Source organism: Haemaphysalis longicornis, unplaced genomic scaffold, assembly GCF_048455015.1.
Source record: "Haemaphysalis longicornis isolate Haplotype H1 unplaced genomic scaffold, Haemaphysalis longicornis Haplotype H1 scaffold_2, whole genome shotgun sequence".
Classification (NCBI taxonomy): domain Eukaryota; kingdom Metazoa; phylum Arthropoda; class Arachnida; order Ixodida; family Ixodidae; genus Haemaphysalis; species Haemaphysalis longicornis.
The window spans coordinates 263,747,367-263,774,701 of NW_027526295.1; the positions used below are offsets into that span (position 1 = coordinate 263,747,367).

A 27,335-nucleotide genomic window follows, 5' to 3' on the forward strand; every position below is an offset into this window, starting at 1 on the left:
TAGGATAAAACAAACCCCTATAGTTGGAGCTCGTAAAGAGCGATCAAAGAGATAAAGTTAATACTTCATTGTTGCAAACACAAGTTCAAAGTGTGCTGAGTGGCATGTCAGAAAGTCACACAAGCACTGGCAGTGAGGTCAGTGCCAAGGGTGATGGGCAGCAGCAAACAAAGAACAGCGGTATTGGCAGCGGGCTCAGCCTGGTGAGGCTCCGTGTGTCGTAATTGCATGCACAACCAGCCCTGTGACGGGCGTCTCAGCTCGGGTGCAGAAGGCCGCTGCAGGCTCCCTGCATTATAATGCGTGGTGTGCCAATACTTGCTCGTCCCACCCAGCTGTTGACCTCCCTTAGCTAGCTCTTCTGCACATCAGCTTGTCTCGACGGCTTTTTCTCCGGCACTATACTATACTTTACTATAACGCATATCTGAATATTGGGAAGATATGGCTGTGGGAAATGTACCGAATAATCCCTTCGGGTCTGAACAAACATAGTGTTATTGTATTTTTACCGTAGATGTAACTCGTTTTGCTCAATAAGCCTCCATACTGGTTAGAAATCTGGTATAAAACCAGGAGGCACCTACACAGACAGTAGGTTATTTGGAACTCAACCTACATTTTTCTGCGCGGCATACCCTCATGCCATGACAACATAAAATGATGCGATACAATACTTTGGAGCGTTCGGGAAGGTTACTAAAACTGTTTTACCATCTCCTTGCAAACAGTTGCCAGGAATCATAATGCCCTCTGCCAAAGCCGACAGCCCCAAAGGCCTGGAATTTGTTTTGGTCTTGCATTTTCGCTGTTGTCGGCTATTAGCAGCTGGCTGCTCCCTTTGTTCGGAAGATTGCTGAATACAGAAGCTGATTCCTAGCTTTGACTCGTTGCGCTCCGCGCAGGACCGGCTTTGCAAGGAATGGGGCGACGCCAGCAGTGTTTCTTCCAGAGCGGTATCCAAAACTGTACTTTAAATATAATGCCCTGAGCTAGTGTATGCGATTTTAAGTCTTTCATTATGATAAAAAGTTACGCGCATGCAACATGTGGTGCATGCAAGAATCAACAGTCAACCAAGCATAAACAAACAGCAGGGAGAGCGAGCCCGAGTGAAGCAGACGACAAATGTGAGAATCCCTAAGCTGACGTCACGGAGATGTGCTTCGCAGTGCCGCCCATGGTCGCGCTCACTGCCTGTAGTTAGGAGGTTCCTGGTACCATATAAACCGGAATATAGGTCGACGCCCTACCTTAAGGTGGGAAAAGTTGACAAAAAAAAAATTCGGCACAGAAGCGCACACACAATGTCTATATTTATTTTCGGTGCCCGTCCGTCGCTGCCACCCACTATGCCTGCCGAAGTCACTTGTCCGAGCTATCAGAGTCGTCTGAGGATGACTGCTTCTCACTGTCATCTTCAGTGTCGTCGAGCGTGTAGCTGATGGAGTACTTACTAAACACTCGTGCAACCATGTCGTCGGGCAGCGACTGCCAAGAGGAAGACACCCAGCTTGACACGGTCACGAGGGATGGTCTTTGCAGCCGGCCCATAGCCGTCTATCCACTCATTGTACAGTTTGCAGAGCCGGTCCGCGGATGGCCTCCGCTGTAACCGGCAGCGATCGTGAGCGAAGTTGCCGAAGAAGTCCGCCACTTTGTTCTCCAACACGGGTTGCACCGCTTGACGTCCACGGAACGATCTGTTTCGGGGGTTGCACGCGCATAGCTTAGCTTTCTGGCTCCGCCAGTACCGCACACTTTTCTCCGAAACTCCAAACTGGCGTTGCGCCGCCATATTCCCATTCTGCTCGGCGACTCAATCGCCTTCGCCTTCAGCTTAAACACAGCAGTGAACTGGCGTCAACTTCCGCCGCTCATCTCGGAGCAGACACGTACAGAAATGCTCGAATGCACACACACAAGACGAGTAACAGACGAAAAACAAGAGAAAAGAGAAAAGCAAATAATGGCTTGACAGTGAAAGAGAGCAGTCCGACACAAAGGGCGATGGCGACGGACTACGCTTGAACATTGTTGCCAGAAAACAATTTACATTCTCCCAATGACCGCTATGTGAGACGAGGGGTAACTTTTGAGCGGATTTTTTTTTTGAAAAAAACTCGACCTATATACCGGTTTATACGGTATTTCTTGTGTATGCCACATAAACGTTGTCACTGTTCGCGGAGGAGCACATTTCTTGTGGTCGATTACATTTCACCCATCCAGGTTACAAGGAGTAGTTTGCCCAGTGCTGTAGTAAAGATAGCATTGCTTGTACATGCAGAATTCTTCCCCAATTGACTTTGTCTTGAAGTGTTTCTTCACAAGTTTTCTCACGGTTATGTACAACCCCCAGATGATGTTTTGTCTGACTTTGCGTTAGAACTCCAGCTTATCTATTCCCGCACCACCTGATTTGCAGTACCCAATCACTCTGAGCGGACAAGTGTGTGTGCATGCATGCGTGTAAGCAAAAGAGGGGTTGCAATGTGGAGGCGAGCACATGGTATTCTGAGCAAACTTATTGTGAAATATTTGATTTTGATTTGATTTGATTTTGTAGAGCGAATACAGTGCATTTGAAATAATATAAAAATTTTCAAGCAAATTGAAGAGGTCGACCAGCCACTCTTTGTTCGATCTTATCTGAAATCACCCTGTACTGACTTGGTGCCCTGCTTGCCACGTTGACATTGTGATGGACCCAGCATTCTTTTTTCTTTGCTGTCTGTGTTGTGACCCATGCGAATAATTGAAAGGGATATTGAAGAGGAGGGGGAAAGGGGCAGGGAAGTTATACGAGCAGTTTATGACTTCAACTACAGCCGTGTTCTGTCACCAGTTATCAGCGGATTTGGTACTTATGCACGAGTTTCTGTATCACCAGAACCATGCGCAGTAAGGTTTTGTGAGCGCTGGAGGTGGCATTTTGCGTTGGCCGCCGTAAAAGCGGGCCGTTTCCCCCTCCCCCTTTTCGCCAGCATGGTGCAGGTGGGCAACAGCCAGGAGCAGATCCGGCTGGCCGACGACGCATTTGCCAAGATCTGCCAGATGGTCAGCGACCTGTCCATGAGCGTGCGGGTCGAAGCGGCCTCGCTCATGGTGAGCAGCGGGGCTCTGCTCGTGTATAGACAGTTGTCTGAAGACTGCAGAGTCACTAACTAGGACAACCACTTAAAAAAAGAAAAGAAGAGGAACTTACACAAAAATGCCAGCTGCACAGTATCGCCCTTTCTGTGACTTTCAATGATATAACAAAAAGGGCAATGATCCTACACCAGAATACTTCATCTAATTTGGAGAACCTGTTCAAACATTAATTGGTAGCACTTTCGCTTTTATTGATCTATTTTCTGGTTGTTCAAAGTTTTATTTCTGGTAGAACTTAATAGCCACAAGAGCCTAGAAGCTTGCACATTCCAGGACCTTGCTGGTCATGTTTCAGTGTTCATGAAATACAGTCATAGAATTGGATATTAATTGTAACAAGAACAATAGCAAGGACAATACCTTCACTGCAACTCACCGCTTGATGTTCAGAGACAGAATTCACCTTCAAGTAATTCCTATTGAAGTTTTTTTTTGTATTTGTTTTTTTTTCTGTAAAAACGTTTTGAGCTAAGATTGTTTTGACTAAGCCATAGTGCAGCTTAGCTTGTCCTTTTTTTGCCCTCATTGTGCCAGTTACTGAAGCTTGGCCAAAACATTGTAAATTTCAATTCTTGCATTGGTGATGGAAAAATATTCAATTCTATTGAAAAGTCTTCAGAGTTTATTATTTGCACAGGCCTCTTAGTAATGCATTCTTCAAAAGCACATACAATTAAACGGTCGTGCGGCATAGAAAAAACACACATTTTGCCTATTAATAATGGGCATGAAAATTTCAGGATGGCCACCTTTCCCCAAAGCTCTAAAACATCCTTTGAACAGCTTTCCATGTCTCCTGTGCCATTAATTCATAGGAACTGTAATGGTTGTGAGTTTCTGCTAAAAGGTGCCTTTCACCATGCTTCACAGGCTGAATGTAAACCAATGCTACCCCCCTCACTGTTGGTGTGGCCACTGTGTTGAACATTTTACGTGCAATTGCGACCTTGCAACTTCTCGTGTTTCCACAGGGAACTATGGGACATGTGAGCCTGCAATTCCTGGAGCAGACACTGGACAAGAAGCTCATGTCAAACCTCAGGGTAGGTGATCTGCGTTCTGAATGCTGACAAGTTTGTATCACGGCAGCTGTGGTAGCTTTAACCTACTTGTCATTGAAGGATGCACGATAACTCGATGTAGGATGGCTGCTAAAAGGTGTTATGTTATCAGTATATGTACCTGGTTTTAGCATTGTGGATGTCAATTATGGAAAAAATAACTTTTTAACGGGTTAGGGGGTTATTGCATTGCTCATTGCATTGCTTGCTTTTTTTCTTCTAGATTGAAAACCATGATTTTAGGTAATGACCGTGCCTCGTTAGGGGAGCATGTTGTAAGGATATTTAAGTTTGTAGAATGCAAATGAAAAGGCCCGTTGTTGGTGATTTCTCCAGAAGATGCACAGCTACAGTCCCCTTTGCAGGAGCATTACGAATAACATCTCTGTTGCCACACCTGCTTTAAAAGTAGAAGCCATGATCAAGTTGCTGTTTAATGTGTTTGCCACAACATAACCGGGGCTATGTGCATGAAGGGGATTACACGCTTACTCTTGCCGAAGGTTCGCACACAAAGTTCAATTCTGTAACTCACTATGTCAAGTTATCCTCTGCATAATTCACTCGGCCCTCTGCATGGCTTTCGGGGGGTGGTTCGTGTGCACCCCCCCTGTCTTTGCGGTGATCACAAAGGCTTTTCTCTGGTTGGCCGATGCAGCGCAAGCAGTCAGCACATGAGCGCCAGCGGGAGAGCTACGAGAGTGGCGAGTGGTCGTCGGGCCAGCGCTGGGCAGACGACGCGCCGCGTGAGGAGGTGGACACCCAGAGCGTGAGCCTCATGGGCTCAGGTGCCTGTGGGGCGTTTGTGCACGGCCTGGAGGACGAGTTTCTTGGTGAGCATGCTTTGACTGGTTAAGCATCACTAACTCAGGTGCCAAGGTGGTGATTCACAGCCTGTAGGCCGGCTAAGGGGATACTGAAGTGAGTTGTGAACATTGTCTTACCACTTTGCTAGGTTAGAGCCTAGCATACAAAGTCCATGATCTGGGTTTTTTCAGCCGGTTTAAATGCATTTTTTAAACGAGAAAGGCGCATTTAAAGGTGCTGATTCCATTGCAGCATCCAGCATTCGTGTCAGAAAAGTTTATTCTCCAGTGATTGATTGTGCCACCCTGATGAAAAGCATGCAGTGACAGCAAGACCGGCCTGACCCGAGAAGCTGTACTTGTCCCCAGTTTTTGCTGTTCACCCTGTTCAGCTGTCGATTTTGACAAGACGTGTACGTGTTGTTACGCAGAGGTGCGCCTGGCGTCGCTGGACTCGCTGTGCCGGCTGGCCCTGCAGTTCCCCTCGTTTGGGGCCCAGTCGACGGACTTCATTGTGGACATGTTCAACGACGAGATCGAGGAGGTGCGGCTCAAGGCCATCCAGTGCCTGGGCCGCATCTCCAACCAGATCGTGCTGCGTGAGGACCAGCTTGAGACGGTCATCGCCGTCCTCGAGGTGAGCATGAGACGGGGATGCGGTAGTGGAAGAGGCCGTAGGGCCGTGCCGGTGCCTTGCACTGGGGTTGTCCCACTGTGATTGTTAGGAAGGAACAGGGTCATGTAAATACTGCTCTTGGTGAAGCAGCTTTTGAGGAGGATTGCGTGCACCCTAGTCCTGAGAGAAATCACTGGGATCCCACTTTTGATCAAGTCATTACTCACACTCCTCTGTGCCCCCTCCCCCCCCCCTTCCCCCAATTTTTTGCATTCAGTGCTATTTTGGAGTTCCCAAAAAATAGAGCCAGTTGTTTTGCATGCGAAATGTATCTTGAAGAACCCGGAAGGGCTTTTTTGGCATTGCCCGTGTAGGGCTAAACTTAGAGCATGCATTTTAATGAGAGCCGTGTGATTGCAAAAACTCCACATAAAACACGGTGGCTGAAACTTTATCCAAATTTATTCACCCTGTGGCCAAGGTATGGCAGCTAAGTCCAAACAGCACTGAATACTGGTGAGAAAATATATGCTGCTGCCCCAGTTGAGTAAGAACTAAGTAAACAGAAGAACAGCCAGGTTATTGGGATCCCCCAGAGGAAAAGCAAGGCCTTGTGGGTGGACGCACACGCATGCAGGACTTCTCGATGGACATCCGGGAGGCCCTGCACGAGGTGCTAGGCAACTGCTGCCTGTCCACCAAGGCCAGCCTCAAAGCCTGCGTGGACGCCCTGCTGGACAACCTCAAGCGCTACCCCCAGGACAAGCGCTCCCTCTGGAGGTGCAGTGCAGTGGATTCCTTCCTAGTTTTACTTGCTGCTAATTTCGCTTGCACGCTCTAATCTCTGCACTGATCCGAGGTTGGGAAAGCTCCAAATGCAGATAACAAGCACAGCTGACCCGAATTGAGGCACAAATGAAAGCTCCCCATTATGCCTCCCCTTGCCCTTCCTGGAGAAAGAAGCCTGTGCGGACATCTGGAGAAGAAAGCTGTTAGGCAACACTTTGTGCACACGTGGACAGCCAACTGCTGGTCGTGTGAAAAGCGTGTAAACCCAAAATAACAGAAAACATTTGGCCCCCTTGGCAACTGCCTCACAAATCACTGTGATGGCATCACACAGGCTGGCAGCTTTGTTTGTTGCTAGCCTAGTCCTGTCGGCTTTAATGTTTAATTACGTGTAAATCGAATCGAATACTATTGATTTATTTAAACCACAGGAGGGTACATGCACAATACACACAGGGACCCAACAAGGTGGTCAACGGGTCCTAATAATGTTGTCGAAAGGGTAATTGTCATTGATGTTGTTGTCATTTATGCTTAATTAACGTGTAGTGAACCCTTGTTGTGATGAAACTGTTTTACTCTAATTATATGCATTTAGGTACCATTTATTTTGAAATATTTGCTTAGAACAAATTTCTTCTCTTTTCTAGTGACCTTGTTTAATGAAAGTCAAGTGTACTTGAAATCTGTGACTGCTGCCCCATCGACTTACAAATGTGTTGCCACAGTGACATCACCTGATCATTTAAGGAGCGTGGTGAAAGTGAAGCATTGTTTCTTAACACGCCTTCACTTTAGAGTGTGTGTGTGTAAATAGGGAAGAAATAAAAAAGGGACCCACCTCTTTTCGTAGGGTATGCATCCAAAACAACAATGCCAGAATTACACGGCGTTAATGCCACTTTCCATTCTCTTGCTAACAAGGTTCAAATACTTTTGTTCTGTTTGCAGGTGTCTGCGATTGTTGGGCCTGCGGCATCCCTATCTCACGTTGCCGCTGGTTCCCGAGCTGCTGGGAATTCATGCGTACTTTGACCTGCCAGAGCCTGATGTGGAAGATACAGCCTGTATCCTTAGAGAGCACGTGGGTGCTGAGTTGTTCTGAAGGAAACTTCTGGGCATCTAGAGTCGGTGCACATATGTGTGTGTGTATGTGCAGTACTATAGTGAAACGTCGTTGAAACAAAGTTGAAGGGTGGTCGAAGCTACTTTGTTATAATCATTACTTCATTATAGCCGATGTCCATTTCTACCGACAATTTACATACAAGAGAGGATGTGCTCACTGCTGAAACTCATAGCAGCTTGCGAAAACAATAAAAGCAAGCAAAAAAGAGCAAAGAATCGTTACTTTATTCACGCAAAACGACTCATCCATGATTATTCGGCAGCATGCGAGCTGGCGGCTCACTTCGCAAAGAAGAAGTCCTCGATAGATTTTTGCGGCGTCTTCTTCAGGTGAACGATGGCTTTTTCAGCTGCAGTGGTGATTTTGAGTGTGTCCTCGACGTCATTGTAAGTGCTGAAGAAGCGGTGCAGCAGGTCTGCCGCATCCTGGCAGAGTGGCTGGAGGAACATCCAGGCACTCGACCAAGATCCGGGGAGACGCGCACCCTTGCGCATTGTCAGGTGCTTGCAGCCATTTTAGCTCACTGGAATTGGGGGCCCCTAGCTAGCATGAATAACTGCATTCGAGATGTGATGCAACCCGTTGCGCGCTTTAAGACATTGACCTGACGGTTACCAAAACGTACTATAAATGCTTGTTGTGGAACAAAAAAGGTTCGTTATACCAATTGCGTGGCAATATTACCTTCGTTAAAACGAGGTCTTAAATGCATGGTTTATGGGAATTTCAAGGGGAGTTATGATTGCTCGTTATATCCCGTTTTGTTATAACGAGGTTTTACTGTAGTATGTACACAGTGTGCACGTATTCCAAAAATGCTGTGCTGCCTTGACAAGTGCGCCAGACATGAGCACCCTGATCCTGGTGTTCAACGCAGCCGCGGGCTGCCCCACCATGGTGCCCCTGTTTGAGGAGCACACCCTGCGCCACTACTCCTACCTCAAGGACTCCTTCCCCAACCTGGTGCCCCAGCTCACGGTCAGTGTCCCCTGCTGCCACCCCACCCTGTGTTGCAGCAGAACCTTGACATGGGGAGCACGGAAAGACTGGCATGTGTCGTTTGCATTTCAGTTCACTAAACCAACCAACAAGCTTGAGGGCTGTTGCTTGTTTGGTTCATCGATTGCAATGCTTTAATGGCTAGGATGTTGTAGGCCAAGCCTTCTTATAAGTCTGCGGTAGGTTGTGCGTCATGCAGGGGTAGGAGCAGGTTTCAAGACCCGCCAATAGAGGGTGCAGTGGTCTCGCCACTGGTGGGTGGCCTCGATGAAACCAATTTCCAGACCCACTGATGAAGGGTGGGGTGCACTGGTCTCGCAGGGGTGGGTTCCTCTCCCTCCCCATAGGGGAAGGACGGGGGAGGGAGTTTTCCGCCACTGGTGTTCAGCTGTCGATTCCTTTGCTCAAACTGTAAAATGTGCGCGGTGACGGCGCTGCTATTTTCGACGAAGCGCCCATTGACGTTCGAGCCGACGCAAGAGAACCACAGCTCCGCTGTTTCAGCAAATTTCACACCGGGTGAAACTGGGTTTAATTTTGTTGCTAATTGCTAAAATTTGTTACTGCAGGATTAGGTTGGATAATGTTCTGAGTCAGGGCAGCGTTGCCCCCAGCAGTGCAATGGGGTGGAGAAAGAGAGACATCTACACTTTTTAATATGCGACGAGTTTGTTAGTATTATCGGAGTTCTTCAGTGCTTTTACTGGTCACGAAAGTTTGGCGCCAGTTTAATATGGGGACAGCTTGCACCACTGCAGGCGGCACCGCCGCTGAGGGGGCATCCAGTGGCCGTGCGTGCCGCAAGTGTCTCTGATGTTTGCCCCGTCTCGGCATGTGAGTTCTCACTGCATTTCATCACTCTGCTCTGATTTAGCTGAAATTTTTTTTCCCTAGTTCAATCTTTGTTAGCATACACTGCCTGCCTTTCATGGTGGATCTTTTTTTCAATTTGCTCCCTACTTACTCCTGCCACAGCCAATGAATGCACCTGAGTCCTTGAGCTTTAGTGCATCATCATGTTTACAGATATCTAAAAACAATTTCCATGGTTTTCTTTCCTTTTTTTTTTCCCAGAACGTAGAACCATTGCAAAGATGGGAGCTTGGCAGTCAGGGGCTGCTACTTGGTAATGATATGAAAAAAGCATAAATACTTTGTTCAGACTATGGAATTAAAAAGTTAATCGTGCTATGATGCACAGATCATGCCATATATATAATAATAATCACAGTGAAAGCCCCATACATACCTGCCAGGACTTAGGAAACCTGCAAAACAACAAGGGACCCGAACACAGACAGGCAGGCTGCACTGTGTCTTTCCACAGCGACGCTTTTAGATCAAATATAAAGGCACAAAATGAAGATTCAAATGGATTTTCTCACAGGCTTTCTCACAGGGAGGCAAACTAGCATGATCCAGAGTAAATGCAATGAATTTAGTTCTTGTGTTTTAATATGCGCAACACACAGCAAAAACAGATTATGGAAAGTGAGAGCACAAAGGCATTAGAAATCTTTGTGCGAACCTGGGCACAAGGCAGTGAGAGTTTGTGAGCAGGTAATTAAACCACAGCTTCTAAGTTGCGCAGCAGGCAAAATCAGTATTTTAGTTCAGCTTGTGTTGTATACGACAAGTCTAGGACGCTCGCAAAAGGGCACATTTTTGCTTTGTCAGCTTCATTTTATCCCTCCACAAGTTGGTCATGTTGCTGTCGTCTTGCGCGCTATTGCTTAGTTTTTTCTGGCGTGAGAAAATGCAGGCGGCATCGAAGAAAAAAGTGGATCACTTCAGCCGACGTTCCCACAAAGTGGGTGCAGCAACCAAAAGCAGCTGAAACTGTGGGACTGTCGAGCAAAACCTGTCCAACAATGCCCATGTAGACGCAAGCACAAACGATTTTATTTGCAGTTAATTGGGTAATGATCTCTTCGGCAATTTGGAGCACACTCAGTGACGTCGTTTATCCGTTCAGTCTTGCCAGCACTCAAGATAGCGGCTTGAAGGCTGGAAGCAGGCGGCAACGCCGCTTTGGACGGCGTCACGCTTGGCACACTGTAGTGGCACCACATCGAATTTGACAGTGGATTAATCGGCATTAATGATGCCAGTGGCTTAAAAATGCTTCTCAAATACACGTATGCTTGGAGTCAAAGCTGAAGTCGCCCGCTTCCTGCCGCAGAATAGCTTGCTTCTGTTTCTCATGCTGCTGTTCGTCGCTGGGTAAACACAACAGTGAAACTACAGTAGAACCCTGCTGTTATGTTCCTAAGTGTTGCATTTTCCCGGCCGGTACGTTGTTTTTGTCTAGTCCCGGCGCAGTTCACATAGAGTCGAATGTTTCCTCACTGTGGCGTTTTCCTGGTTGTTACGTTTTGTTTTCCAAGTCCGGTGAAAAACGTATGAATGGGGTTTCTCTCTACAGTAGAACCTCGTTACAAGAGACACTTGGTTATAAGAGACACTTGAATGAAGACGGTTTGGTCGGTTTTCCTATGTTCCCCATGTTAGAAACATTGCATGCAAGAGACCTTGGTTACAAGAGACACGTTTCTTTGGTTCCTTGAGTGTCTCTTGTAACGAGGTTATACTGTATTCGTGTTGTAAACTTGTACCAGAACAGCCATCCAGGATACAACACATATTTGACATCGTCCTTTAAATACACTAATTAGGTCACATAATAATAAACAGCGTGAGAAGCCCGCTGCACGTCATTCTCGCCCCAAACACCTTAAAGTGGCCGTGTTCTCGTCATCGCTCTGGCCAGCGCTACGCCGCCCGAGGAGTGCCCCATGCAGATGGTAGCACCACCACGCAGCTGCTAAAGGCAGCGTAGGAAGCTCGCCCATAGAGTTACGGAGCAGTATTGTGACCAGTAAAGCATTGAAGGACTCTGGTATTATTACCGTATTTTCCGGTCTATAAGTCGCACCTTTGTATAAGTCGCACCCCCCTCAAAATGACAGTTTTTCCGAAAAAAACGTATATAAGTCGCACCGTTGTATAAGACGCACCGGTTTACAAGATGCACTTGTTAATTAGGTAAACTCATAGGGAATCAGATCATTAGAAAGTGTGGCGAAAGTACATGGATGCGGCGGCGGCCGCCGCCCATGAACGCATCCCCCGGTAAGGAGGGCTAGACATGTGTATATACCGTCCCAAGTCTAGACGGAACTATCTTCTCAAAAATAGTTTATTGATATACACAGATGGCATGTACTTACAGACGGCATTTAGGCAAAACCATCGAAGTCTTCTTCCTCCGAATCGCTAACAAATATTTCAGCAACTTCAAGTGGAGTTCCGCCGGAGCATCGCTGTCGTCCTCCGACTCACTGATGTCTACTTCGCCAACCTCGTCACCACTCGCGGACCGGATCACTCCGGCCTTTATGATTCCGGCTACAACTGTTTTTGTAGAAATGGAGTCCCAAGAGTCGGAAACCCATTTGGCCACCTCTCCAAACGTCGCGCGTCTCTTGCGTGCTGTCGTAAATCAGCGCAATAAAGGTGTCATGGCGGACGGAAGTGACGCGAACGGAAGCGGCCCGAAAATCGAAATTTATCAGCAAGCTATCATTTTAAAAATTCGCAGCACGTTTACCTCCTTCAGAATAACTCTCTGTAATAATTTATAAGCTACATTTTGTTTTTGCAACCCAGTTTAATGTTACTTTGAAATTATTATGAACTGTGGTTACTGCGCATGGCAGAAACTGGCGCGCGGTTGTCGCAGGCCATTATCATTGTTTTTGACTAGAAAAAGCTGCAAATTCTTTGGTTTAACTTCCTAAAGCGACATATGGGCTATGAGAAACGCCGTAGCGGTGGGCTTCGGATTCATTTAGACCATAGAGCTGTGTCTTAACGTGCGCTGGCCACGCGCGGCCGCTGCAAACCGGATTTATTCCATACATAAGTCGCACCGGTAGATAAGACACAGCAACGAAAATTTCAGAAAAAAAACGCGACTTATACACCGGAAAATACGGTACTAATCACATCAATAAACTCCTATCAATCTGGATAAGTGTGGGCAGAAAAGTGCTAAAGGACATTGCATAAGGTGGTTTCAGGTTACAGCTTTGGGCTGACATCAAATTTTTTCTCGAACACTTGAAAACGCTGTGTAGCTTTCCTTTGCAGCAATGTATTGGGTTAGGTCTTAAATGTAGTTTCCCAAACAGATACACTGATCTGAAACTGGGATGGGCTCCCCTTTGTCCGACCGAACAGGGCGTTTCGGATTAGTCGTGTGTTGGTGCATTCTCTGAAGGGAGCCTGTTGTGGCGTTTGCAGCTTCCCAACCAGCAGAGCGGCCCCCCGGAGGGGGTGGCGTCTTGCTCCCTGGCCCAGTCGCACAGCTTCCTCCTGCAAGCCCTGGAGCGGGCATCAGCTGCCGAGCTGCGGCACCCAGCGGCCAGGCAGGGCTGGCTGGAGACCTCCATACGGTGGGTCCCTCTTTGAGCGCGCTCTGCCCAGGGCCTGTGCTAGCCCCCCCAACTTTACTTCACTTCCAGCAAGGTGGAGGGCCACTCGCGCAACACCTCCTTAACCAGCCTTCTGCAGCAGATTATATTTCTCAAGGCCTGGTATAGTAGCAGGCACTAATTTTGCATGGTATTCGTGCAATCAGTCCTAGCCAGGCCCTTGTATTTTTTTGACATGCCTCTATAGAGCTCTCCTATCATTACTGCTGGTCTGCGCTTTGTTATTTGCGGTAATGGCAGTTACGTAATAAGAGAGGTGGCAGTGACAGAAGTACGAAAAGACCACCTGACATTTTGTTGCATGCTGAGGAAGTGCTGCACAGAGTCGGGATTTATCCAGGGTGCCTTTGCCACTGTCAGACGTGTAGCCGCACAGCAGGCCTGGCTGTTCTGTGCTCTGTTGTTTTCAGGTTGAGGCCTTAATAACTACCACCTTGCCTGTCTACTGTTGCTGTCTGATAACCACAAGCCTAGTTTCGCAAAAGTGGTGACCTGCCAAAAGAGTGTGTGTTAGTAGTGTGCTTACGACGGCTGGTTGTGCAGCGACCTGCAGAGGCTGGCCGAGATTGAGCCCCAGTTGACGGCGGCAGCCACCTGTGCCAGCCTGTACATTCGGTGCCAGCTGCTGCTCGCAAAGGTGCGTGTCTTTTCTGCACACTGCTTACCCGCACACTCATTACTGACCGGCAGATCCCATCATTCTATGCGGAGCTGCAAGGAACATGTTGAGTCTGGTGTGCCCTTGCATGCACTTCACCTGTATTCGCGCACAATTTATTGTGTTTGTCTCTATATGTCTTCATACATGAGGGAAAAGTAGATTAGTCTTGGGTTTGATACCACTGCAACTGGATTGCATTCCAAACATTCTTCTATTGGTTGTGTTGCTTCAAATCTTGCAAAGGTTACTGATAGCAAAACAGATTGACCCAGTCAGAGGAGGCAGTTCAGGTGATATCAGAAAAAGAGCTATTAGCTTCACTTTGGTTATTCTAGAAAAAGTAGCAAAGGCCATGCCTTTCACCCATTGCAGGGAGAAGTATGACACTGCCACTAAAAAAACAGTCCAGCAGCCATAAACAGAAGTGAACAGTCGGCGGTGGAAGTGCTGTGCCATTAGTACCGCACTGCACTAATCCACCTTTCTTGCGCTATCCTGGTCCAAAAAGCAATATTGCACCGAAACTGCTCCCAAGTGCTGTTCTGCGAAATGTGGGGAAACAGTGATATGATGTTTAGTGCCAGTCGCATTGCACAGGGAGTAGTAGAGACTAATTCATTGAGCTGTCATTCGTGATGTGGCACGCTCTGGCATACTCCCTAAGGGACTAAGGCTCTGAATCGCTCGCCACGATTTCTTTCTCTCCACTTGGCGGTGTGGTTTCACGGGACTTGGGAGTGGACTTGGGGTGCGGGCTTTGGCCATTTTTCCGTGGTAACAAAAGAGTTCAGCGCGCGACACATGCACGACTACAGCATGCGATTGGCATGGGACTGATCGTTACAACTGATCGTTAGGACCGTTTTTGGCGTCATACGCTGGTTGGAGGAGGCTTACGACGTGCAACTAGCGAGCCAGATGCAGTCATGCTATCGTTGCAATCGTCGTGCGGCCACGGCCAATGAAGGCCTGACAATGTCCATCATAGTGGTGTCACTGTGAAAGTTTTTTTTAAAGCCCTGAGGAGGCACCAGTGGCAGTTCCGAGTATTTTGTGGGGAGCAGCTCTCTGCCATTGCTGCCGACTTGTGCGCTCTCCACCCACAATACAGACACCTGGTAGACACATGTTGCCAGCGGTACCAGCAGCATGAACGAGCGGAATCGTCTGTGCAATACGTTCCCAAACCGCTGTACTGAACATATAAAATGCAATGTATAAATTAATAGCACTATTCATTTTCACTTTAAGTCGATAAACGTTTTTTTTTTCCTGCTCGGATTTCCCTTGCACATATCTAAATCAGCTGGAGCACCTAAACAAAGAGGCAACTTTGGAGCGAAAACAGTGGACGGAGCGACGGCAAAACAGTGTACTAGAAGATAAGGTGTGTCATGCGGGGGAAAAACCAATGGCAAACGCGGGTCCCTTTTGCGATGAAAAAATTGTATGGAGCAGCAGGCGTCTTCGAAAGAACTCCTGTTGCAGCCAGCGCCACCTATAAGTCTTCAAATCAAACTAAACAGTTATTTGGCGGGTTTTATAAAACTTTATGTCGTGAAATGAAGGAATAATACTATTTCGGGCAATAAATGGGGATTAATTTAGAAAACAAAACTTCTGAAACCAACTTGAAAGCAGCGGCCGCCAAAGGCGCTGCTTCCAACAGGAGCTCCTCAGCAGAAGTTTTCATCGCAAAAGGGACCCCCCTAATTGGCCCTGAACAACACACCTCTATCTTCTGGTACATACACTGTAACGCCGACAACGCATCGCATACACACATCAGACCTTGTGTCTCAAATTCATGCGTATGAGTACAATTTTATTTTTTTGTGTGTGTTTACAGGAAATAAAAAATTGCAACTGAAGAATTTTTGACTCTCTAGAAATGTGCTTCCAAACAGACTTGCACTGCTCAAAAACTCGTCTTATGATGCTCCAAAGCTGCTCCAAAACAGCCGTATTCCTGCTCCCTGAGCTGCTCCGAAAGGCTCAAGCCCGCTTCCACCCCTGTGCAGTAGATGACAGGAATAAAGGCACAGTGTGCAAAGACAGGCTGCTGACTTCAAAAATAATGTGCAGGCAGAACAAAACACGTCAGCTGTGTTATGTGGTCTAGGAGACCGAAGCAGAAAGATGAGTGAGCAACCTTTGTGATTCGCGTGCCTGCCTCCTTGTGGAGAATGCACGCCTTCTTGTCTGAGAGGGGGCCTCTGCTGCAGATCCTGTCCAACAAGAGCTGGCTCAATTTGTCGGCAGCATCACCCCTGCAGAGCAACGCCGTCAAGTCCCTTTTGGAGCAGGCAAGTGCACTTGTCTGTGTCGATCCTTGGTTCTGATGCAAGAAACAATTCTGGGGAAGCGGTGTGAAAGTGTCAATCAATGCCAGACTCACGGAGCAGAGAGCGGCTGCATGCAGCTGCATGCTGCGAAATGTTACAAAACCGTTGTGTGAATTGCACTGTCAGGTGCATAGCAATAAATGCCCAAAGCTGAGTTTCTAACTGACCATGGAAGAAATAAATGATGGCTGAGGAGTATAGGGGTAAAAAATAATGAGTGGATGCTCATGCTTTGCTATTTTTTATCGTGATTTACCAGCAGCAAGGAGCTCTAAAGGCCTGTTCACACTTGTGACATAGCGACACGATTTCTGTTGCGGCGACAAAAATTGGTCCAGACCAAACAACAGAAACGATTTCCTCGCGATAAAGCGACAGAATTCCCGTCACTTTCGCTCGCTTTTGTCGCAAGTGTGAATGGGCCTGAAGACGTCAAATGCTTAATACCTTGGAGTAAACACAGTGTCATCATCATAAATGCGAAACTGATTTTGTATCTTCCTAAGCCCTGTTACATTCAAGACAGCAAGCAAAACTTTGCGGGCAGCAAAGTAAGCTGTGCAGTGGCACTCCTAATGGTCAATGGCTGGTGAACCAGTTAAAAAATGGGCAGCAGTGACAAGTGCAGACATGCTCCAGTCTGCAGAGCATTGCTGACGAATATTGGCAATCTGTTGTGGCTTTGTTTCCTTTGTAAGCCAGTGCTCGGTGAAGCATGTGTTTGCTGTATCATCTCTTTCTTCAACAACCATTGCCTCAGGGTCCTCACGAAACAATGACGGCCCCTGCAGAACTGGGGGTGATTGAAAGGCAGTGTTGGCCACAGTGTTGGTAGCACCAGTGTCTTCTCCGGGTTAAAGGGACAGTGAAGTGAATTTGTCAAGCTCCCGTTTTTGCTTGGACTGCGTAGACTGGCTCAAATTAGCACACTTTTCATCGTTTATCCGGTTGACAAATCGGTAATTATTTTACAAAGCGCGAAAGAAGAAAAACTACCATGCGCGGTTTGCGGCGGCCGCACCAACTAAGGCTGTGACGTTGGGAGGAGGGGGCACCGTGATTGGACGATGCCCAAGGTGAGCAACCAAACAAGTTTCGGTTTCGGTTTCGGTTCTGTAAAACACAACTGGTGGCGTTGTTAGATGGGCATTCTCAATAACTCAGTAATCATCGTACCGCGCTTCTGCCATGTTGTCAGCTGTGAAAATGCATAAAGATAAGCCTCCCAGGACGGCTTGGAATCGTAGCATTCACTAGCCAAGGCCTACGCAGTGCATGGACGCCCTCCGCGTACCCGCAGACGCCCAAATGTCATGCGCTTTTCCCCCATATTTGGAGCTTGCCTCACTCATGCCTGTACCGTAAAAAGCGTGTTCGCACCAGGCCAAGGGTCTGTTCATTCTGGCCTGTGCCCACTGCCCGCAAGCAGTCGGTGCTTATGGCAACAGCACGCCAACGAGAACTCGCTAGCACGCCAGTGCCAGCCTGCGCGCGTTCTGTGAACTAGTTCGTGGAGCCATGAACATTGCGGCCGAAAAAAAAGGTGAACTCAATGTAGAAAACATCAGCAGAAAACGAAAAAGTTAACTTACAAAAAAAAAAAAAAAAAAGCACGTACCCGCGGGGACTCGAACTCGTGATTTGCAAAACACTTGCGACAACACACCTAGCGCCCCAGACCACTAAGCAGCGAGACCGGCTCAGCCAACCTTGGTAATATAAGGTATATATTGTACACCATGTTTACACTTTTATTTAGTTTTGGCATTTCAAGCAGCTTAGGTGACTATTTGTTGTATTACGCTCGTGCAGTAAGCGTACCCCGAGTTTCCACAATAGCTCACGTCTAGCAATTGCATTTCGTAGACGGAAAAGCGTTCGCAGATGCGTAGTCGTGCTGCTGACCGCTGTGGTTGTTCGCCCAGCGCAAAAAAGTGCTTCCCGCACCCTAGTTTTACGCTGTACGGTAAAAATATCAGTTGATTTTATTTCCTTAGTACCTATATTGACTTCGCTGACTCTTCTCCCGCCTTCAAGAGGCCTTATATTTTCTAGGGATGGGCGAATATTCGGTATTGTCGAATATTCGATCGAATAGCTCTCTATTCGTTATTCGCTTCGATCCGAATGCAGGTATTCGATATTTTCGAATTATTCGATGCTCCCGAATAGGCAGCTAAAAGCCAAGCTTTTCGGTCAAGCCTTCCGAGAGTTACCCCAGGCTTGGCTCAAGACCCACCGACGCGGACATTTCTATTATCAGTGCCGGCACTACCGAGTTGCTGCCTTGCCTAGAGGTTCGACGAAGCTCTCGGCCGCCAGCACACTTTAGGTTAAAAAAAAAAGGCGGCACTGAAACGACACCGCTCCGAACATAGCGGCACCAAGCCAGCAGACTTGTACAGGCCGCCATTTTGAATAGGCATGCCGCCATTTTGAATAGGCTCGCACAGCGCGGCAGTACGCCGCACTAAGCAAGCCTATTCAAAATGGCGGCCAGCCACTTGCGCTTTGCTTGGCTACGGCCGAGGATACTAGTGGCTACAATACTTCTTTTTTTAGCGGAGTTTCTAGGCGGCGCTTAACTCTGCGAGTTTCTAGGCGGCGCTTAAACTTGTGAATGAGCAGCCGGCGGAAACTGCTGCACCTAGAGCATGTGGCGCAACAAGCATTTCTTCATGAAAACTTGTGAATACAGCAAAAGAAAGCTGTGTGTAAGATTTTGCAATAAATGTTCAACTGGTAATAGTTTTACACAATGCTGTGCCTACGTGAGTTCTAATTATTAGAAAAAATTGTGTACATTAGTCAGGTCACAAGTTGCTCATTTGTCTTTGTGATTTGCAATGAGTACTATTCGAACTATTCGATTCGAAATTATTTGACCAAATTACTATTCGCTTCGAATTCGCTTCGAACCTCAAAATCTATATTCACCCATCCCTAATATTTTCCTACTGGCTTACCAGTCAGCGCTTGTGTGAAGCGCCTTGACTTGGAGCTAGATACAGTGTACAAACTAACCAAGTAAAGAAAGGCACATTCTTCCATTCACAAACGTGTCCTGGCTTCGTTTCAACTGAGCGAACGAATTGCGACGACCCGTCGGCGGCCGGCGGACGAAACGCTGGGCCGACTGACTCTGTCTGAAGGCCGGGGAGCCGTGCAGTAGCGCAGCCAATTGCGAGCTCGGCACCTCCTGACGTCACACGAAAACGCCACAGGAAATGGGCGAGCGTAAAGAGAGGAGGACAGCATTTTCGAATTAATTTTTCTACTAAATAAAATCGCGTAAACGCGCCCAGAGTGGTCGAAACATGGCCTGGGGACTCCGGGCTACAATTTGTGCTAGTAATCCCGCAATGTTTACATATCACTTCAGTGTCCCTTTAAGGGCTTGCTGAGGGCATGGGGCAGTGGAATTTTGAGTCCGAGCGCTGTGGTTTTTCACATCCCATCCTGTCCAACTGTTCCGCATCGAACTCCCTTTGCAGCTGCTGCAGCAGACGTTTGTGCTGCAGCGTCAGTTCCTGGGGCTGCAGGCGGGAGAGGAAGGGGCCCTGCGGCAGCTGCGGCTGCGAGCCCTGGCCCTGCAGCTGGTGGTGGTGATCCGGGGAAGCAACGCCTCCGCTCTGGGGCTCTGCGAGGCCTTCCTGGAGCAGCTGGAGGCCCTCCAGGGGTGAGGGCACTGGATCCAGTGGGGCTTTGCTGCCATCCTCGGTGATGTTAGGGACCATGTTTTTAATGCAAGTTTTTGGACAAATGACAGCTGTGGCAGCTCTGCATGCACACCTGTTATTGATTCCATAACTCTGGAAATTTGTGCCATGCAGTTTTTTGTTTTAGTTTTTCCTGACGTGTGGCTAATATTGCTGACGCAGTTATGCTTCAACAAAAACGAGCATAGACGAAAATACAGTGTAGACCATTTATAGCTTAACTGTTTACAGTGCAGAATTGGATATAATGCAAGTTTTTGTGACCACCGTTTTGCCTCCCATAGAACTGAATGCATAAGCATCCCGCTTAAAACGCAGTTGGCCGAAGCACAACACCCTTTATAGTGCTGTTTTTTGGCGCGTCCACAGATCGACCGGCGCAGCTGGGGCATCATTTTAGGGTCACAAAAGAAAAAAAAAAGGATAAATTCAACCATCTGGCACAACACACAATCCCTGCTCTCCTCTATTTCGACACACAAAAGAAAAAAAATTACGCCCACCTCCCCTCGCGGGAACCCTGGTGTGATGCGACCCTGAGGGGGGTTCAAGCGCAAGCGGAGAGCAACCGTCGACCGAAAGGCCGCCGGAGAGTGGCACACCGGTTATATGCGCAGCGTGCCCGAAGGAGAGGGGACCGCGGAGAGAGAGAGTGCCGCGGCTATGACGCAACACAATCCAACACAATCCACTTTAATCCAATCCAAGCCAAGCCAATACAATCGAATCTAATCCAATGCCCCTCGCGAGAGAGTGTTCGCTATCGGAAAGGAGAGGGGGAGAGTGGCTGCGGACAACAACAACGGACGCACGCAGGAAGGACAGGGCCGCCGACAAGAGATGCTCTCAGCGTCGCATCTAAAAAAATAGGCACCCTTTAGTTCGCATGTGCGTGATAACAACTGCCCTTGCTCGACACACATTGGAAGATAGTGAGCCCCCTCCCCTCCCCCTTAAAAAAAACCCCGCTTACGTTCTCATCACGTTGTCCTGTGGCATCCGTTCATGGACGCAAAGAAACGCAGCCGTGCTCGCTAAAAATACAAACAAGAAGGAAGTTAAAGCTGCACTCGCCGTTTGTAAGACCACTCTTGCGGTTTGTAAGACCCTGCAGCAGCCACTGATGTGGAGAAAAAAAAAAAGACAAAATAAAGACCATGCTCCTGTTTTTAAGTGCCACTCGTTTTAGTGATGATAAACAAAGAATGACTTGAGAAATAGGTTGCAATATGGTTGTATTCGCGCATGTTTTGTTTATAGTGCGGTACCGCTTATAGTGCGTATTTTGGCGGCTCTCATGACATACGTTATAAGCAGTCTACACTGTGCAAGCGTTTTGTATTAGCATCTTTTGGGAACATCTTTTCCACGTCACAAACGCCCGTGATCGTGTTCCCCCCACTCTCAAGGTGGCACCTGTGGACGCATGGGCTTGCTTAGCCTATTTCCCTGACCCCGTGGAGACTCTAGTAGCCGTGTCTGTTATGTGACACCATAGAGTAGCACGGATAAACTTTTCTCCTTGAGGTCATTGCAAGGGGGATGTCGCAGCTCAAGGTGTGCCCAATATTTGCAAGAGGATTGTCACGCAACAGACCTGACGTCATAATCAGAAGTGGCATCATTGGTGGTCAGTTTTCTTCTAGGCGAAGCCAACTATATAGCGAAAGGTAGCTCTGAAGCAAAGCCCATAGTGGGCCTTCTTTGTACATTTGCAGCCTACATTGCACTGTCTGTCATGTCATAGGCAGAAGTGATGACATTGGTAACCAAATGCAATGTCGCAATTCAGTTATGACGAGCTGACCTTTTCTCGTAATGTCATCATGTGTAGCCTTAGTGCAGTGAAGTGGCATTGCATGCGGAAATGGTGGATCCTGCAGCCAAAGAGAGACTGAAACAAGCAGAGGAGATCTCACTCGAGTTCTCATTGCTGGATCAACTACATAATCAAAGACCACAGAGGCTCATTGGCCATTCATGTCTCAGTCTTATGAGTCACTACTAAAAGTTATTTCTTTTTCTACAGTTTTGCACTTATCAAATTGTTCAGCTTGCCTTTGTGGCACTTCGTTTTATTTAACGTGGGGGTCTGTATTGCAGTAACATTCCCTGACTGTGAGCGTCATGGTGCTGAAATTGGCCACTTGTTTGCGTTGCACAGGGCGGGGTCTCAGTGCCTCTTTTCTTCTGCCCTTTGCAGGTTCCTGGAGGAGCAGAGCGTGCAGCCGGATGCGTTCACAGCAGCCATGCTGCGCGAGGTGGACGCCTTGGAGGAGCCCAAGCCTGGGGCGGTGGCGCGTGTGCTGCAGCCCCTGCTGCAGGCGCATTCCTGCCCCACTCTGCGCTTCAGCCACACTGGGTAACAACACCGCCGCCGTCACAAATCAGCAGTATGTTGGATAGGGGGTGTGAGTGGTTCTGCGCTTGTAGAGATATGGAGTCCTTGTTAAGTCAAACAACTGCATTTTGGGCATTCTCTTGAAGCATATGTAGGCAAAGCTTGCTTCCGAGCAAGTTTTCGTAGGCTGTCATCAAAATAAGTAGAATTTTGTGAGTTCAATGATTCACTACAGTGACAAATTTGATTCACGCTGGAGTGCTAGGCCAGCTGCACAAAAACCTTGTACGCACAAGTGCTGTTGTTTTCGCACCTCTGTCAGAAAACAGTTGCTTGGGAGCGTAGCCACATTCGACAATTTATAGTTTCTTGATATGCACGAAAATGCTGCGCGCACACACAGGACATCTCGCTATAAAACAGCTTTAATGGGCAGAAATAACAATAGTAATGGCTGTTTCTGATTACCACAGTACTTATGGTTCCCTTTCTGGAAGCTAGCGTGGTCTTTCTGTTGGAAAAAATGTATCTAAAACTTTTGCAGAAGGTGCAGAATAGCATGGCAGTTTCAAGAGCGAAGTTCCTGTGTAGTACAAGCTGAATGTAACTTTATGGTACCTTCAGTGGGACACAACAGGGGAGTTGTTCAATCCCAGTACGGAGTGCACCAACATCATCCTCATTGCTTATTGACTTCCTAAATGCATTGTAGTGTTGAAAATGTTACGAAAACTCCACTGGTTGTCCCCAGCTGTAGGCACCATTGCATAACACATACTAGTTGGATCCATGCAAGACAATGTGTGTGTATGGCTGCTGCTTTAACACAGGGTCCAGCCCAACGTGGGTCTGGAGCGCATAAAGCAAACACGTGCTGTACTCTACGAGCCTGCTGGGGAGACTGACCTGCCACAGAAGTTTACAGCAGGGCTTGTGCTGCCAATCACCCTGGATGCCGAGATTGAGAGCGTCCAAGATATCAGGAACATCCGTGTCAAGGTAAGCACGATGGATCGGGGTCTCTGTGGGCTGCAGCTGAGCAGGCTAGTGCATGCAGTGCAGCACAGCCATTGAGCATCACTAACGCACAGTTGCAAGCAGGCCTTGCAGCCTGTCCCTTGTCTTGCAGCTGCACAAATCATACGCATTGTGGAGCAGTTACTTTAGGCTTGAGCATCACGCACTTCAACGCAGTTGTTCGGTATTTCAGGTTGTAAACTTGTGCATTTGCAGTTCGTGGAGATGCTGCAACATCACAAAGGGAACTTGTGCACGATGTTCAGCACGCAGGTGAAGAAATGGCTGGGTGGGCCATCTTGCACTGTGCAACCAGGGGGAGGAGGAGGAGGAGGAGAAACACTTTATTTGCAAACTGGTCTAGGGGAGAGGGGTGGCGGAGGATGCGATCTTCTCCGCGACCTGGGCGGCCCGGTTGGTTAGTGCCAACTGCACTTCCGGGTCGGAGCTCTCCAGGGTCTGCTCCCAGTGTTAGGGGGGAAGGAAAAGGGGGAAATGGGTTGTGGGGACGCTCGCAAAGGGAATGGTAGTGGGTATCCGGCTGGAGACATTGAGGGCAAAGAGGCGAAGGGTAGAGATTGGGGTTGATACGGTGTAGGAGAGTTCGGCAGGGGGTTGTGTGGGTTTGAAGTAGCCGCCAGTGGCGAGCGGCTTCGTGGGTGAGGGAAGGGTGTGGGGGAGGATATATCCTGCGGAGGAGGCGGAAGTGCTGGGTAATGTCCCTATACAAGACTAGAGCATCCCGGAAGCTGGGGGTGCCGTGGGTAGAGCCAAAAGATTGGCCTGCTCGGGTGACAAGAGCTTGAGCTGTACGGTGGGCCGCTTCATTAGCTTCTGTTCCCGTGTGGGCCGGGGTCCACAGCAGAGCCACGGGGTGGGATGGTGTTTTGCGGGAGAGGATTTTGAGGGCGAGTGGGGAGATTAGCCCTGCAGAGAAGTTGCGAATTGCCGACTGAGAATCCGAAAGGACAACTCTGGGTGTGGGAGACTGTACTAGGGCAAGGGAGATAGCCGCCTCCTCCGCAGCGGTAGCTGATGTTGTATGTATCGTGAGTGCGTCCAAGGGAGGGCTGTCGAGTGATGAAATGACGGTTGTGGCGAAAGCCGGCTTATCGTGGTAGCTAGCTGCGTCGACGTATAAATGATGCTGGGAGGGAGGGAATGTGCGCTGCAGATGTCTAGCCCTGGCCAGTCGGCGGTCGGCGTGGTGGTGGGGGTGCATATTGCGAGGGGGGGAGGCACAAATCTCGCGAAGTACCATGGCATGTTATCTTTAAGGAGGAGGCCATTTCCTAGGATTTTGCAGTAATTGTTTTAATTGCCTGCTCATGCTTTTGTTTGCTTAGTCATTTACCTACCAAATTTAAATATGCATTTTGCAAGATGCTGTTGATGTATGTATACCTTGTTGTTGTTGTGTATGCACTTTGAGCTCTGTTATTATTGGAATTTTGTTACCTTTCCAGTGCCATGTTGTACCATTCACTTCTCGAATTTAATGACGCACAATGTAGCGTAATCATGTTGTATATGCATTGTGTGTGCATGCATGCATCGGACCAAGCACTGCTGTTTGAACTGTACTCGGGGGAGGGGGGGTGTTGCTGGGACCTCCTTTAGTCCAAGCCTCAGCTTGCTTTGATAGGATGTAAGGGCATGGTCATCCATTTAAAAACTCATACAAAATGTGTGAGCAGAAAACATTTAGTCATAACTTGGCAGCAAGCTTGCTCGCCCACATCGGCATTGCTCATTCAATAACTTGCAACCGCTGGTGATTTAGTGGCACGAATGCGGTGCGAGCTATTTATGAGCGCCATCTCCCACTCTGTCCAGCAAGCTTCATAGTGAGCTTTTTGACAAAAATGCATCTCTAGGATATTTGGTGCATATTACTGGCAGTATTTGTGCTGTGGCAGTGCTCTTTTGCACGGGCCAGGAGCCTTGCTTGTTGCCACGTGCTGGAAGCGGCTCCTGACCTGTGGGTGCACACCACACTGTGGCACCTGTTTGAGGTTGCTGGGGTCCACTGCAGGTGAGGTACCCAGACAAGCAGGTGCAGCTGATTCTGCCCCGGCTGGCGGACTTCAGGCAGCTGGAAGACCTCAAGTACCGGCTCTATACCACCGTGCTTCTCTCGCACGGCGTCTGGTCAGGTGAGCAGGAATCACAAAGCTGGAATGAAGTGGAACGATGATTGATTGTAGGGTTTAACGCGCCGATGCAATGCAGGCGATGAGGTGCGCCGTAGTGGAGGGCTCCGGATTAATTTTGACCACCTGGGGATATTTAACCTGCGCTGAAATCTCGTACACACAGGTGTTTTTACTTTTCGCCTCCATCAGAAAAGCGGCCGCTGCGGCCGGGAATCGAACCAGCGACCTCACAATGCTGTAGCCACTGAGCCACCGCGGCGAGTAGGAAGTGGAACGGTATCAGTTGGTCAAGCATTACTGGCTCATGGCCTGTAGTATCTGTTGCACTGGCTGGAGTCCCGGTTCGTTCGCTGGTCTTCAGGTGAGGGCGATATAAGCCACATGCAAGTAAAGCCAGCTGCTTGAACAATGTCGGGACCACATTAGCATTTTACAGGTCCTTCCTCAAAGTGGCTGTCACGTGGGGGCACTTTGTAGGTGGGCAACTGACTGCACCGAGTCGAACAGTCTTCTCACCATTTCAATCTAGGCAGCCATCCAGAGCGATTGTTGTTATGGCATACAGACTGGCATGAACGTGTGTGTCTGTGTGTATGCAGAGGCCCTGCACGTCGAGATGGGCCTGGTGCTGGACTTCACGGATTCCGAGGCGGCACACAGCAAGGGCAGCAGCAGCCAGCGGTCGGGGCTCCGCGTAGAGGACCACACCATCGAGTTGTGCAAGCCCGTTCGTGTCTACATCGCCCCCAAGCCCATCAAGAGGGGCCTCTGAGGCACCACATGGTGGGCGGCAGTGCTGTTTTCCCCTCAAAGCATGCACAGTCACGGCTGCGTGAAGCCTTGCTGGGCTGGACAAGAAGCGGCTCATTGGCCTTCTTCAATGAGTCAGCCTGAAAGGATGAGGCCGCCAAAAAATATTGCATCGAGGCCAGGCTAGGGTTTGGCATTCACCTAATGTCCCAGGACCTGCCCACAGCTGAATACCGTTAGAACTACAAGCTAGAATTCAGATGTGGTGGAGCTGGGGGAGTTATCCTCCTACAGAGTTACTAGAGGGGTGGTGATTTAAGAACGCGCATACTACACTGTTGTGCCTCGCTAATGTGACCCCTGGTAATATAAATTTCTCAAATTGTAGACAGTTTGCATGGGGACCAAGCTTCTTCATTGTATTTCTGACTCATTACTATGAAAACTGATTATTTTATTTTATTTACAATATACTGCGGTCTTGAAAAAGACCAAGCAGGAGAGGCACACAAATTAAGTGGAAAACACACGTAAGCGTGATAGATGACCGTGGACAGAGTACCGTATAAGTCGGAATATAGGTCGAGATTTTTTACCAAAACATTTGCCAAATAATCACCCCTCGACTTATATACCGGTTGTTGCGTCTGCACAGCCGTGGATGGCTGCCGACGATTTATTAAAGCTCAAGAGATAGGAACATAGCTTGGGCATTGGATAGAGCAGTGGCCAGCGTTTGACGCGCGAGGCACGCTCGTGCCACACACCCAGTGCCTTTCTCGTGTGCACATCATCGTTGTCGTCTTCCAGTCATTGGCATAATATTAGTTGCCATCCGGGAACCAGGCAGTGTAGGGGGAACGTCCAGACAGCAAAGGCCCCATCGCCACCAATACCAAGCGGTGCCATCTTTTATTTTGTTGCTTCTCTTGGTGTCAGTGAGCGTGTGCATATTATTTTATTCTTGCTCAAGACAAATTCGGGTAGTTGGCGCCAGTTCACCACAGCATTTAAAAGAAACGTCGTTTAGTATGCCCAACCCAATGGCAGCACGTCCGACTGCCACCAGTTCAGTGTCACCGAAGAGATTGCACCCTATACTGGCGTAAGCCGAAGAGGCAGCTCTCAGTATGGAATGCTCGGAAGACCTCATTTCGTGAGTGCCGCTCTGTGCAACAAGAACTTAAGGACAAGGTGGCGACCTTTTTTGCGAGGATTGTGTGACGTCTCTACAAAATGGATGGGTGGCGAACACCCCAAGACGCCTGCTCGCCACCTTCAGATACCGGCCTTC

The 27,335-nt window shown here is 48.4% G+C and overlaps 1 protein-coding gene across 1 annotated transcript in view; it reads left to right on the plus strand.

Annotated features, from left to right (window-relative positions):
* Positions 1-27,335, plus strand: part of Ints4 (integrator complex subunit 4) — a 41,824-nt gene that overhangs the window by 7,966 nt on the left and 6,523 nt on the right. Inside the window, exons 6-20 of the mRNA XM_077700487.1 lie at positions 2,988-3,108; positions 4,128-4,199; positions 4,876-5,050; positions 5,455-5,660; positions 6,277-6,419; positions 7,380-7,495; positions 8,402-8,535; positions 12,862-13,013; positions 13,596-13,689; positions 15,939-16,019; positions 19,553-19,737; positions 21,981-22,139; positions 22,949-23,117; positions 25,171-25,291; positions 25,891-26,074. Coding sequence (XP_077556613.1) covers positions 2,988-3,108; positions 4,128-4,199; positions 4,876-5,050; positions 5,455-5,660; positions 6,277-6,419; positions 7,380-7,495; positions 8,402-8,535; positions 12,862-13,013; positions 13,596-13,689; positions 15,939-16,019; positions 19,553-19,737; positions 21,981-22,139; positions 22,949-23,117; positions 25,171-25,291; positions 25,891-26,063 — 2,101 coding nt within the window. The 3' untranslated portion in view covers positions 26,064-26,074. The remainder of the gene's footprint in view (positions 1-2,987; positions 3,109-4,127; positions 4,200-4,875; positions 5,051-5,454; positions 5,661-6,276; positions 6,420-7,379; positions 7,496-8,401; positions 8,536-12,861; positions 13,014-13,595; positions 13,690-15,938; positions 16,020-19,552; positions 19,738-21,980; positions 22,140-22,948; positions 23,118-25,170; positions 25,292-25,890; positions 26,075-27,335) is intronic.